This window comes from Salvelinus alpinus, chromosome 2 (genome assembly GCF_045679555.1).
Source record: "Salvelinus alpinus chromosome 2, SLU_Salpinus.1, whole genome shotgun sequence".
In the NCBI taxonomy this organism is placed as follows: Eukaryota; Metazoa; Chordata; class Actinopteri; order Salmoniformes; family Salmonidae; genus Salvelinus; species Salvelinus alpinus.
Genome location: NC_092087.1, coordinates 24,303,620 through 24,317,899, shown reverse-complemented (window position 1 = coordinate 24,317,899; position 14,280 = coordinate 24,303,620). Strand labels below are relative to the sequence as shown.

Here is a 14,280-nt window from a genome sequence, read left to right as displayed (position 1 = left end):
AATCCTGAAATATACGTTCACATGAACAGAACATGTTTAATCTATAATACATATCATCCCACCATCCCTCTCTGACTGATTAACTGTTTTTATTGGCATGGCCGACTTTCCTGGGGCTGGGGCCACTGTTCCGGTTAGTAGGTTCACTCTGCTACACACTACAGATTCTCAGATCACTTTCATGTGAACCGAAAGCATAGTAATTTAAGTGGGACACAGATGGACCACAACCCTGCTAACCCTGCCAAGAAGGAAAAGCCCTGCCAATGGCTTATAATATAAGAAGAACAACCACAAAGATGAACAGAAGCTGAAGAAACTGAACAGTGAGCTAAAACCAGATAGATGCAAAACCTTACAATGAAATGAATCTAAAAACTATTTGAAAGAAGAAGAGCTTGGCTATGAAGAGAGTGCAGTAAAAGTTTGGTTGGAAGAAATGGGAGTTCCAGAATGGAACATTCACCTGCCAAATAGAGGTTCTAATGGAACATACAGCAAATTGAATCTCAGGAGTTCCTTCATGGAACAACACAGGGTCTTTTCAGGCTAGACACTGATTCTTAGAGCTGGCAGCCAGGCAAGTCCAAGACGAGAGAACCCTGATCGCTTTAATTGAATTAGATTAAAAGGATGGCTTCACTCCAGGTCTAGTAGAGTGGATTAAACCTATACTCATCCATTACACTTAGCACTCAGGAGTGGACTTAATTAAAAAGTGACTGAGCTTGACAGCCCTTCACCCCCATGCCTCGTTCTCTCTATGCCTGTTTGTCTTGTATTAAAAACAAACGGGAAATCGAGTTGTAAATTACCAGCAGTGTCAATGTGATTCTTTATGCACAAGGCTCACCCAGGCAACTGAAGGTTTAATAACTACTGTATAAACAGAGAGGCTGGTTTCTGTACAATCACAAACACCACCACACGCCTGCCAGAATATTTTCCAATCCACGTCACACTTTGGGTTTTATTTGGCATACAGTGGGTGGTGGTGTCCCTGCAATCAATATTTTAATTATTTCAATTTCTCTCGCTCTCCAGCCTTCGGTCGTCACTAGTTACCACAGCAACAAAGTCATAAACTCTACCTATTTCTACAATTGATCATCTTAAAATCTGATTTTAAACTTAACCCTAACCTTAACTACACTGCTGTGATCAGGCACCTGGTGAGACACCCAGCTGTGATTGCAATGAAATGGCTAAACAACACTAGACTGGATGATGCGACTCACATGGTACACAGCAGAGGGGGAGCAGTGACACACTGGTCTGGACAGGAGTCCGTTGTGAATGCAGTATTCACACAGAAATGGGCTGAGCTTGGATTGGTTCTCTATAAAAATAAATAATCCTGGGAGGTTAATACCTTATGTTGTTTGGATTTGAAAATCCAACAGTTGTATTGGAAGGGGACGGGGCTTGGGGGGCTGTGTGTGGTTGTCCATGTGGGTGTGAGTGAGAGACACAGAAGAAAACCAATCAGTAAAAAGGGACATCCCATTATTTATCAACACATCGTGCCGACAACATCACAATAGCCTTTCCAGACTCTGAAGTCAGGAGGACTTTGAGTTAGGTGTCAGCCAGACTATAACAACACAACTTCTTACCTGCAATAGGCAACTATAGCAGACAATGTCAGGCAGCAGGCCAATATAAAGTCATCCAATTTAACATGCTCAGTACTAATTATCCATAGCATCCACTTGACAAATGGTGTTTTCCCGACTAATTGCACTCTGCAGTATTTTGTCTCAAACTCTGAAAACTCTAATAACTGAATGTGAATGACAAGATTGATTTGAATTCAGGACAATTTCAGACACACTCTGCTCCCCTGTAAAATGACTTTCTCTCTTCTGTTCTCCTCTCTCTCTGTTCTCTGATTCTGTACTCTATCCAATCATTTTGTCCTGACCCCGCCCCCCTCTTGTCCTGTGTGTGTGTGACTCTGTGCCCCTGGTTTGGGGACTCTGATCCGGCTGAACTGCTGTAGACAGTAAATCGCTCCCTCTGTAGCCCTGTACTGGCGTTGACAGCTTGCCATTGCTTGACCAGAACAACGTCTGTGTGTGTCACGTGTGTATGTGTTCCTAATATTCCTAGGACTGTACATTGCATTTTCAGTACACTGTTTATAAACACCATATATTTATTTATATACCATATTCTTGAAATAGCTCACGCTACCTACCACTGTACATATCATTCTTAGTATATCTTGTGTAAATTCATGTGGTGTATATACGTATAGATTCAGTGGTGGAAAAAGTACCCAATTGTCATACGTGAGTAAAAGTAAAGATACCTTTATAGAAATTGACTCAAGTAAAAGTTAAAGTCATCCAGTAAAATCCTACTTAATTGAGTAAAAGTCTAAAAGTATTTGGTTTCAAATATACTTAAGTATCAAAAGTAAATGTAATTGCTAAAATATACTTAAGTTTCAAAAGAAAAAGTATTAAGCAAACTAGGCACCATTGTATTTTTATTTATGGATAGCCAGGGGCACGCTCCAACCCTCACATAATTTACAAACAAAGCATGTGTTTAGTGAGTCCGCCAGATCAGAGGCAGTAGGGATGCCCAGGGATGTTCTCTTGATAAGTGTGAGAATTTGACACATTTCCTGTCCTTCTAAGCATTCAAAATGGAACAAGTACTTTTGCGTGTCAGAAAAAGTATATTATTTTCATTAGGAATGTAGTAAAGTAAAGTATAAAATTGTCAAAAATATTGTACTTTCAAGTATTGTTACTTAAGTAATTTACATCACTGTATAGATTACATTTGAATTACTGTTACAGTGCTACTTGGCTTGTTAATTGGATTAGTTAAAAAAAAGAAGTTTTCCTTCTTTTTTATATTATTTGTGTACTTTACTGCATTGTTAGGAGCTAGTAACATAAGCTTTCCGTTGCACCCGCTATAACATCTGCTAAACTGTGTACATGACCAATAAACGTTGATTTGAGGTATGAGATGAGAATGATGAGAATTCCACCAGCTCTGGGGCAAAACCTAGGCGTTTAGCTCAGCAGGATAACAGTATCTTGCATCATGCCAATGATGTTGGTTCTATTTGGTCAGATCACAAGTTTGTTGCCTCTCAACCAGAATAGTGTATGTAACATGCAAAGCACACATGTGTAAATCAAAACCAGACAAACACATTTGTTATGAGCCTCAGCACATCGCATTTCCCCCCCATGCCCATCTTCCAGGTGCAGAGTCAGCACCGGAACAGATACCCTAAGCAAGGGTCACATGCCACTGCCAGCACACGCACACACCGTAAAACACATAGATATGTAGAAGATGCATTACACACACATATGGATACTGGTACACCACACACAAACACACGTTAATTGCTGTGCTATTACACCATCGTGGCCTTTCCTTGCTTTTCCTCAATAGAAGATGTACAATGTCATTAGTTTGTAGAGGCAGAGAGAAATCTGATAAAAATAAACTCAGAAGGTCAAAGTTCTTAGTTTTTATCAAGACTAGGGATATATTATGCAAGATCCCAATACCACCAAATGGCATCAGGACTCAAACTCTGAGCAACAGGCTATTTCCACAGGTAGGTGGTATTACCTTCAGTGCGCACTTCTCCCCAGTCTTCTTATTGGTGCATTCCAGAACCTTCCCATTGATCCCCAACCCAAGGACCTGACTGGAGATCTTATACTCGTCTGTCACCGCGTTACGCTTTATCTCCAATTTTGGGTAAACGGGCATAGGGAATTGCGTGGAATTCGTGTCTTCCTGTGCAGCCGGTGCCGCGTTGTCAGTGGAGTCTGGTTCGGTTTGAGGTTCTGATGGGGTGTCAAGTTTTGGCTCAGCCTTCGGCGATTCAGAAGGTTGCTCCTTACCGTTACCATTTTGTAGCATGGTCACACAGATGTGTCTGTGAGTGGTCACCTAGGATTTACAAAAAAAACTGCCCTCAAACGGCTAATATGACTTTGAAAATGAAATGACGCGAATGTCCCGTAATTTACCCTAAACAGAAATGACTCCTTGACACCGCTAAGGGCGCGCATTCGGTGTTCACTTTCTCTTGGCCAGTTCCTGTGTGCCTCGGGATGTTAAAAACATTGAAAAGACAATAGCCTACGAGTCAATAGTCCCACGATTAAAACGGTTTTGTACTAAAACTTTTCTAAAATGAAAACATAAAATGGAAAATACTTTACGGTATATACACAACAGCAGCCTATTGATCTTCTTCAACCAATTATTCAATTCAAGTTCAATACAATAATCCTGCATATCCGCAGGGTAAAAAAACCCACAATAAACATGTCCACATTTGAATAGGCTAGAGTAGAAAATTGGGAATTCTGGTCAGATGCCTTCGGTTAAACTTGCCTCGTAACTTTCCAACGTCCTTTTGTCACATGGGCTAATGACTGAGGGGAGTTTGCGTAAGCATTACCCTCTACTCGAGTCATTTCTCAACAGGCTTCCTCTTAAAGGAGCAGTACATTTGTCGGCAAATAACTAGTAGTCTGTACTAGGACAGCTAGGTCCGACGGGGTAGAGTTGAATGGAATTAAATAAATAAAAATATATACCCTAGACTAACTGCAATCTGTCAGAGTAGATGGTAATTTGTGTTTTTAAATGTATCTGCTTTTAAACAAACTCTCCTTCAAGCATGCACAAGTGTGTCAACATTTTGAAGGACATCCCAGGTGAGTGATTTGAATACAAAGTGCTTAATATAACCCAGGCTTAAACCCTCCCCAAATGCAAAAATGAATGAGTGTCAAGGAAAAAACTGATGATCAAGAGAAAGGGAGAGAGAAACAGATATATAGAGAGAAGGGTGGGGGTAAGAGAGAGGGATGGACATCCTTGAAAACTGAAGCAGGCCACATCACCTGCTTAGCTAAACTGTCATTCTGGCAGTCATTTTAAACACGTAATCCAACATAAATAGTATGATGGTATAGCTTAATCTGACATCTGAGAGTATATCATTTATTGCAGAGAGACTAAATATAGACTGAACTAAACTTTGCATACAGTCTTAAAGTGCAATGAATAAACGGTGTGCCTTACTGGTTCATCAGTTTAAATATTATCGGGTTATAGTGGAGGAAACTACTTTATTGCTCTCCTCTTCAAAAATAGCACAACTAAAATAAACTTCACTGCGGTTGGCAATGTACAATGCCTTCAGAAAGTATTCACACCTGCTGACTTTTTCCACATTTGTGTTACAGCCTGAATTTAAAATGAATTCAATGTAGATATTTTTGTCATTGGCTTACACACAATACTCCATAATGTCATAGTGTAATTATGTTTTTTGACATTTTTACTAATTAATTTAAAATGAAAAGCTGAAATGTCTTGAGTCAATAAATATTCAACCCCTTTGTTATGGTAAGGCTAAATAAATTCAGGAATAAAAAGGTGCTTAAAAAGTCACATAATAAGTTGCATGGACTCACTCTGTGTGCAAAATTAGTGTTTAAAATGATTTATGAATGACTACCTCATCTCTGTACCCCACACATACAATTATCTGTAAGGTCCCTAAGTCGAGCAGTGAATTTAAAAACACAGATTCAACCACAAAGACCAGGGAGGTTTTCCAATGCCTCGCAAAGAAAGGCACCTATTGATAGATGGGTAAAAAAATGCAGACATTGAATATCCCTTTGAGCATAGTAAAGTTATGAATTACACTTTGGAAGGCGTATCAATACACCCAGTCACTACAAAGATACAAGCTTCCTTCCTAACTCAGTTGCCGGAGAGGAAGGAAACCGCTCAGGGATTTCACCATGAGGCCAATGGTGACTTTAAAACAGCTACAGAGTTTAATGGCTGTGAAAGGAGAAAACTGAGGATGGATCAACAACATTGTAGGTCCTCCACAATACTAACCTAATTGAAAGAGTGCAAAGAAGGAAGCCTATACAGAATAAAAATATTCCAAAACATGCATCCTGTTTGCAACAAGGCATTAAAGTAATAATGCAAAAAAATGTGTCAAAAGCAATTAACTTTGGGGCAAATCCAATACAACACATTATTGAGTAACACTCTCCATATTTTCAAGCATAATGGTAGCTGCATCATGTTAAGGGTATGCTTGTAATCATTAAGGACTGGGGAGTTTTACAGGATAAAAAATAAATGGAATGGCTAAGCACAGGCAAAATCCTAGAGGAAAACCAGCCTCAGTCTGCTTTCCACCAGACAATGGGAGATGAATTCACCATTCAGCAGATCAATAACCGAAAACACAAGGACAAATCTACACTGGAGTTGCTTACTAAGAAGACAGTGAATGTTCCTGAGTGGCTGACTTACAGTTTTGATTTAAATCTACTTCAAAATCTATGAAAAGACCTGAAAATGGTTGTTTAGCAATGATCAACAACAATTTGACAGAGCTTAAAGAACGTTGAAAAAAATCATGGGCAAATGTTGCACTATCCCGGTGTGAAAGGCTCTTAAGAGACTTACCCAGAAAGACTCATAGCTGTAATCGCTGCCAAAAATGCTTCTACAAAGTATTGACTCAGGGGTGTGAATACTTATGTAACTGAGATATCTGTATTTCATTTTCATTACATTTTCAAAAATGTCTAAAAACATGTTTTCACTTTGTCGTTATGGGGTATTGTGTGTAGATGGGTGAGACAAAATGTAAATTTAATAAATTTTGAATTCAGGCAGTAACACAACAAAATGTGGAATAAGTCAAGGGGTATGAATACTTTCTGAAGGCACTGTAGAAACATACAAACATTCCCCCTCAGTTAAAATGTGCATCCTGCCAGGAAAGTCCAGTTTGTTTGATTTTGATGTTTTTGTTGTGTATGTAGTAAGCGAAAGGGAAACTGTGTGTGTGTTGATTGTGTTTAGTAGTCCAGTGCACAGATGAGGGCCACTCCCTGTTTGATCCAGTATCTCTGGGTGGTGTGTGTGGGCAGCTCCACAGCGATCACGTAGTTAGTAGAGTGACCCGTCGTAGACAGAGTTCCTATAGAGGAAACACAGAGCTGCAGTCAGGACCAGACTCAAACTACTATACTACCTTTTATGCTGATTAAGGTAAATCATGGTGATCTCATCTGTCAACAAACTGTAATAGTCCCTGGAAGCTGACGATGGAAAATACATAGCTACAGTATGAAGCATTTCGTTATTAGACACCGGGTCTATTTTGGGCATGTAATAAACCACTTAAAAGAAGCACACGGGCTAATACACTATTACACAGACAGACACACTAATATAAGGATATGCAATCAAACACCAGCACACACACAAACACTGTTGGAGCCAGATCCTTGTACATGAGTGTATATAGTAGGTGCAGTATTGGCCTGTTGTATTGCTCAGGCACTGACCGGCGCGTGTGAGGGTCTTGTAGATGGGACAGATGTAAACTCCTGAAGTGGGTGGTTTGCGGTTGGGCTCAGGAACCATCCAGATGACAGCCATCTCAGTGTAGAGCTCTTTGGGCCGGGACTCAGTGAGCCGGCCTACCTTGGCGTCCCAGCGCGCCCCCTCCAGGAACAAGCCGTGGATGTAGCAACCCATCTCAGGCCTCTCCTTCAGCGCAGAGGCAGACTCCCTCATCACCTGGGATGGGACATAAAGGAGAAGGCACAGATGTCATTAAGTTCAAGGAAAAACTTCCAACGTAGAAATCGGCCAAGTAATACCCAATCAAAACAAGTAATCCATTTTCCAACAGGGTTAATTTCTCACTATAAATGTTTTTTATTTATTTTATTTCACCTTTATTTAACCAGGTAGGCAAGTTGAGAACAAGTTCTCATTTACAATTGCGACCTGGCCAAGATAAAGCAAAGCAGTTTGACACATACAACAACACTGAGTTACACATGTAGTAAAACAAACATACAGTCAATAATACAGTAGAAAAATAAGTCTATATACAATGTGAGCAAATGAGGTGAAATAAGGGAGGTAAAGGCAAAAAAAAGGCCATGGTGGCGAAGTAAATACAATATAGCAAGTAAAACACTGGAATCGTAGATTTGCAGTGGAAGAATGTGCAAAGTAGAGATAGAAATAATGGGGTGCAAAGGAGCATAATAAATAAATAAATAGAGTAGGGGGAGAGGTAGTTGTTTGGGCTAAATTATAGATGGGCTATGTACAAGTGCAGTAATCTGTGAGCTGCTCTGACTATAAATGTAACCTCCAATATGAAATACATTCTCATTTGGGGAGGAGGGAAGGGAGGAAGGGAATGAGAGTGTGCTGCTATCTCACCCTGAAGTCAAAGCCAATGGTATCTATGGAGACCACGGAGCGGCGGGCAAAGTTCTGCAGTGTTCCTGTGAGGAAGGCCTGGGGGAAGAAGAAGCCACTGATCCAGAAGACAGGTGGGACACCGTCAGAGATCCAGCCATGTAAGAACTTGATCCTCTGGAGCAGGTCAGACACCCAGGAGGCCAGGGGTTTCAAAGAGGGGTAGGCCTGGTGGAAGACAGGGAGAGACAGAGGGAATACTTAATGACATGACACATTTCAATGGGGTTCTCAAATGAACAGGAATCAGACACCGGTATACAGATGAAACAATGTATTGTAAAACCAATAACGAATTGGGCTCCCGAGTTGCGCAACGGTCTAAGGCGCAAGAGGGGTCACTGTAGTCCCTGGTTCGAATCCAGGCTGCATCACATTCGGCCGTAATTGGGAGTCTCACGAGAGAAAATAAATATAGTAGAAATTATGAACATTTAGTTGAGGATCCCCGATCACAGTGAGCTCAGTGAGGGAATTGTTGCTTCTAATTTCTCGGACTGAGACGAACAACTGTCATCAACAGGCTGTTCTTTCTGCCTCTCGACCGCTATGCTGAGAGACTGCGTTACAACGATCGTGGTAAAAGAGAGAGGAATTCATAGTTTGAGTGGTCCCGTGGGGGTTTTCACAAAAGGAAAAGTGTAGAGTGATTTCAGTGTGTCTCATAGATGCAGTAAAGAGGTCAATCGAACTTGACCAAAACAATGGAATTACCATGGAAAGGACCCGGGGGAAACAGCCATGGGGGAAAGATTCTGAATCTCCTCATAGAGTACCACAGTATGAGTCATAATACCCGTTAAACCTAGTGGTCAAACAAGGAAATGGTTCCAATCATTTTTTCCACCATAAGTTTTTCCCATTGGGTTTTTTCTAAACACTTAAAATAAGGGCTGTGTTTCGTGTAGGCTTACCCTGGCATGACATTTTGATAACCGTGTAAGTCTTTCTAGGACAAGGTGACTTTTATCAATATATTCGCCTGTATTTACCCCCCCAAAATGAAATGCTAATTAGCTACTAATGTGGCTATCAAAGAACTACAAATGTCATGATGATCTGGACAAGACTGCCGAATTGAGGCAAAGGTAAGAATCTCTGGATTAACTATCTAATGTTAGCTAAATTTAGGAATTAATAAATTGCCTACATTTCTTTAAATGGATAATTCTGTGAACTGTCTTGTGGAAGTTTTAAATTGACACAATACCTGTTAGCAAAGGTGTCTGCTAGATATGATGTGCAGGAGCTTGCAGGGATTTGTAGTCTTGCATGATGTCTACTTTGATGCTAATTAGCATTTTTGAATCTGAGAGTTAATAGAGCCAAATATATTTATAAAAGTCACCTTGTCTGAGAGATTTACATGGTTATTAAAAAACGTCACGCCAGAGTAGGCGTACACAAAACACAGCCCTTATTTTAAGTGTTTATAAAATTCAGTGGAAAAACGATTGTAACCATCTCCTTATTTGACCGCTAGGTTTTTATGGGTATTATGACACCTCCACTGTGGGGCTCTATTGCCCCCCAGCAAAGTTTGTCTATATTTAGGCTATTGTTTATATGTGTATTTCACGCTATGTTGAGGTAAAAATCTGAGTATAATGCTTGTATAGATGTCATCCCTAACACATGTTCATGTCATGGTTACCAATCAACTGCATTACAGTTAAACACGACTTTGACTACCATCAACGATTTCTGTAAGCTAGATATGTTAACCAGCTTATACAAACGGGAGTTAGCATTTACCAGTCACTACTTTTAAATCTGAAAAGGGACAACTTCTACATGTCATACAGCGAAAACAGCCAAATCGGACTTAAGTAAGCACATTGTAGGCCTGTTACAATACATAAATCATGACGGATTCGACAAATATTCACTTTTTTAGATCAGATTTGTGGAATGTGCGCCAATCTTCCATTGACTCCTTGATCGCATCTATTTGGGATAGCCACAGGTCCGTTGACTAGTGGTTTCCATTTGCGCGCCGTGCCTCTGTCACGCGCCAGTAAAGTTTAGAACGATTCGTGAGTCTATTTGTGACTTTGCATTTTTTCGTGTTTCTTTTATTGTGTTGAAGGGGAATCCCATTTAAAGTATCTATGAGCGCTCTGAGGTGTTAAACTAAACCCTGGTACCAGGTCTGTACTAATTAGATGAGTGTGTATATACAGTCGCTGTGATTGATTTAGTGATTCAAAAGGAGTTGATAACTGTTGGTGTATACCATGTTTTCAACTTGCGTTGTTTATTGAAACTGAATTGACATGTTTTCCTTTTAATAATAATTCACAACCATCGGTTGTTTGTGATTATTCTTTTGCATAGTTCAAGGGATATCTAATTGGTGTGTATTTCAATACTGTGTGTGCATATTATATTTCCTAGTGGGTAAACTATATATTCTTTCGGGGTATATTACCTACTAGGTTAGGCCCAACCCAGTCCACACACTAATTTTCACATGCTGCCTGCTTACATAGTTTATTGTTGCCACACACCTAGATACTAGGTTCAAACTGATATTAACTCAGGTCCCTCAGCATAGAGGACTACAATAATGTAACTCTAAATATGTTCATGTATATGTTCCTGTAAATACCTTGGCCTGCCACATGTCAGGGACTTTGTTGATGAATAGGCTGTTGGCCATAAGCTCCAGTTCTGATGACATCACCACTAAGCCCTTCAGAGCCTTCACAATATCACTGAGGCTCTGGGATATGACCACTAACAACCGGTTATACCTGAGAGAGAAGGGTGGGTGGAGAGGGATAGGGGAAAGAAAGAGATACTCAGGAGAATGTTGACTATAGAAGAGCTCTCTGATATGGAATATTGTGATGGTAACTGGAACTGTCTTGAAGTTAATGGTGGGAGAAACAGATATGGCACAAGACAGAATGTTATGGACTTCAGCAGTGGTTTATGACAGAACTAGGTTACCTGATGACCTCCTGGATCAGGACTGTGTTCATGGACTCCTCATACTGGACTGGGTACTTAGTCATCACCTCCTGTACACTGATAGGCTGGGGAACCTTCTCAACAATGCCTGCCACTATCTCCTCTACGATCTACAGGGAAAGAAACAAGATCCATTACCAGCCCAGCCAAACTTACAACACACAATCACTCAACACAACCCCACCACACTTTCTGAAGGTACAGTGCCTTTAGAAAGTATTCATACCTGTCACGTTCTGACCTTAGTTCTTTTGTTATTTCTTTGTTTTAGTATGATCAGGGCGTGAGTTGGGTGGGTTATCTATGTTCGTTTTTCTTTTTCTTTTTTATCTTTTTTTCTTTTCTTTTTAAAAATTGTATCCCCTTTTCTCCCCAATTTTCGTGGTATCCAATCGCTAGTAATTACTATCTTGTCTCATCGCTACAACTCCCGTACGGGCTCGGGAGAGACGAAGGTCGAAAGCCATGCGTCCTCCGAAGCACAACCCAACCAAGCCGCACTGCTTCTTAACACAGCGCGCCTCCAACCCGGAAGCCAGCCACACCAATGTGTCGGAGGAAACACCGTGCACCCGCCCCCCTCGGTTAGCGCGCACTGCGCCCGGCCCGCCACAGGGGTCGCTGGAGCGCGATGAGACAAGGATATCCCTACCGGCCAAACCCTCCCTAACCCGGACGACGCTATGCCAATTGTGCGTCGCCCCACGGACCTCCCGGTCGCGGCCGGCTGCGACAGAGCCTGGGCGCGAACCCAGAGACTCTGGTGGCGCAGCTAGCACTGCGATGCAGTGCTCTAGACCACTGCGCCACCCGGGAGGCCCTTATGTTCGTTTTTCTATGTTGGTTTTTTCGTTTGGCCTGGTATGATTCTCAATCAGAGGCAGGTGTCGTTAGTTGTCTCTGATTGAGAATCATACTTAGGTAGCCTTTTTCCACCTGTGTTTCGTGGGTGTTTATTTTCTGTGTCTGTGTGTTCCACACGGAACTGTTTCGGTTGGTTATTTCACGTGTTGTTTATTGTTTTGTTTCAGTGTTCGATTGTTTTAATAAAGAGCATGAACACGTACTACACCGCGCATTGGACCTCCGATCCTTACTACTCCTCGTCTGAGGAGGAGGAAGACAGCCGTTACAATACCCCTTGACTTATTCCACATTTTGTTGCGTTAAAGCCTGAATTCAAAATGGATGAAATGTATTGTTTTTCCTCACCCATCTACACACAATACCCCATAATGACAAAGTGAAAACAAGTTTTTATACATTTTTGCAAATGTATTGAAAATGAAATACAGAAAAATCGCATTTACATACAGTATTCACACCCTGAGTCAATACATTTTAGAATCACCTTTGGCAGCAATTTCTGGGTAAGTCTTTCCGGGTAAGTCTCTATGGGCTTTGCACACCTGGATTGTACAATATTTGCATATTATTATTATTATTGAAAAAATTCTTCAAGCACTGTCAAGTTGGTTGTTGATCATTGCTAGACAGCCATTTTCAAGTCTTGCCATAGATTTTCAAGCCGATTTAAGTCAAAACTGTAACTAGGCCACTCAGGAACATTCAATGTCATCTTGGTAAGCAACTTCAGTGTATAGTTGTGTTTTAGGTTATTGTCCTGCTGAAAGGTGAATTTGTCTCCCTGTGTCCGTTGGAAAGCAGACTGGACCAGGTTTCCCTTTAGGATTTTGCCGGTGCTTTGCTCTATTTAGTTTCTTTTTACCCCCCCCCAAAAAAAATCCCTAGTCCTTGCCGATGGGACAAGTATACCCATAACATGATGCAGCCACCACCATGCTTGAAAATATGAAAACTGGTACTGTGATGTGTTGTGTTGGATATGCCCCATACAAAAAGCTTTGTATTCAGGACATAAAGTTCATTTCTTTGCCATTTTTTTTTGCAGTTTTACTTTACTGCCTTATTGCAAACAGAATGATGTTTTGGAATATTTGTATTATGTACAGGTTTACTTATTTTCACTCTGTCATTTAGGTTAGTATTGTGGGATAACCAAAAATGTTGTTGATCCATCCTCAGTTTTCTCCTTTCACAACCATTAAACTCTGTAACTGCTTTAACGTCACCATTGGCCTTATGGTGAAATCCCTGAGCGGTTTCCTTCCTCTCTGACAACTGAGTTAGGAAGGAAGCCTGTATCTTTGTGGTGACTGGGTGTATTGATACCCAATCCAAAGTGTAATTAATAACTTCACCATGCTCAAAGGGATATTTAATGTCTGTTGTTTTTTTTACCCATCTACCAATAGGCTCCCTTCTTTGCGAGGCATTGGAAAACCTACCTGGTCATTGTGGTTGAATCTGTGTTTGAAATTCACTGCTCAACTGAGGAACCTTACAGATAATTGTATTTATGGGTAACAGAGATCAGGGAATCATTCAGACATCATGCTAAACACTAATATTGCACACAGAGTGAGTTCATGCAACTTATTATGTGACTTGTTAAGCACATTTTTACTCCTGAAGTTATTTAGGCTTGCCATAAAAAAGGGGTTGAATACTTATTGACTCAAGAAAATTTCAGCTGTACATTTTATATACATTTTAAAAAATGTCTAAAAACATAACTCCAGTTTGACATTATGGGGTATTGTGTGTAGAACAGTGACACAACATCTCAATTTAATCTATTTTAAACTCAGGCTGTAACACAACAACATTTGTGTCACGTTCTGACCTTTATTTTCCTTTGTTTTGTCTTTAGTTAGTATGGTCAGGGCGTGAGTTGGGGTGGGCAGTCTATGTTATGTGTTTCTATGTTTATGTTTGTCAATTGGCCTGATATGGTTCTCAATCAGAGACAGGTGTTTTGCATTGTCTCTGATTGGGAACCATATTTAGGTTGCCTGTTTTCACTGTTGGTTTGTGGGTGTTTGTTTCCTGTGTCTGTGTTCGTGCCACACGGGACTGTTTCGGTTAGGTTACTTTGTTATTTTGTATTTTTTTGTC

At 40.6% G+C, this 14,280-nt stretch overlaps 2 protein-coding genes across 2 annotated transcripts in view; both read right to left on the bottom strand.

Annotated features, from left to right (window-relative positions):
• The window catches only part of mapkapk3 (MAPK activated protein kinase 3), a 41,896-nt gene extending 37,455 nt beyond the window's left edge, over window positions 1-4,441 (bottom strand). The window contains exon 1 of the mRNA XM_071371831.1: window positions 3,610-4,441. Within this exon, the coding sequence (XP_071227932.1) occupies window positions 3,610-3,906 (297 nt within the window). The 5' untranslated portion in view covers window positions 3,907-4,441. The remainder of the gene's footprint in view (window positions 1-3,609) is intronic.
• A 376-nt stretch (window positions 4,442-4,817) lies between these two features.
• The window catches only part of dnah1 (dynein, axonemal, heavy chain 1), a 56,865-nt gene continuing 47,402 nt past the window's right edge, over window positions 4,818-14,280 (bottom strand). Inside the window, exons 72-76 of the mRNA XM_071344527.1 lie at window positions 11,281-11,411; window positions 10,937-11,081; window positions 8,287-8,493; window positions 7,392-7,626; window positions 4,818-7,021 (exon numbers count right to left, since the gene is read on the bottom strand). Of these exons, the coding sequence (XP_071200628.1) occupies window positions 6,900-7,021; window positions 7,392-7,626; window positions 8,287-8,493; window positions 10,937-11,081; window positions 11,281-11,411 (840 nt within the window). The 3' untranslated portion in view covers window positions 4,818-6,899. The remainder of the gene's footprint in view (window positions 7,022-7,391; window positions 7,627-8,286; window positions 8,494-10,936; window positions 11,082-11,280; window positions 11,412-14,280) is intronic.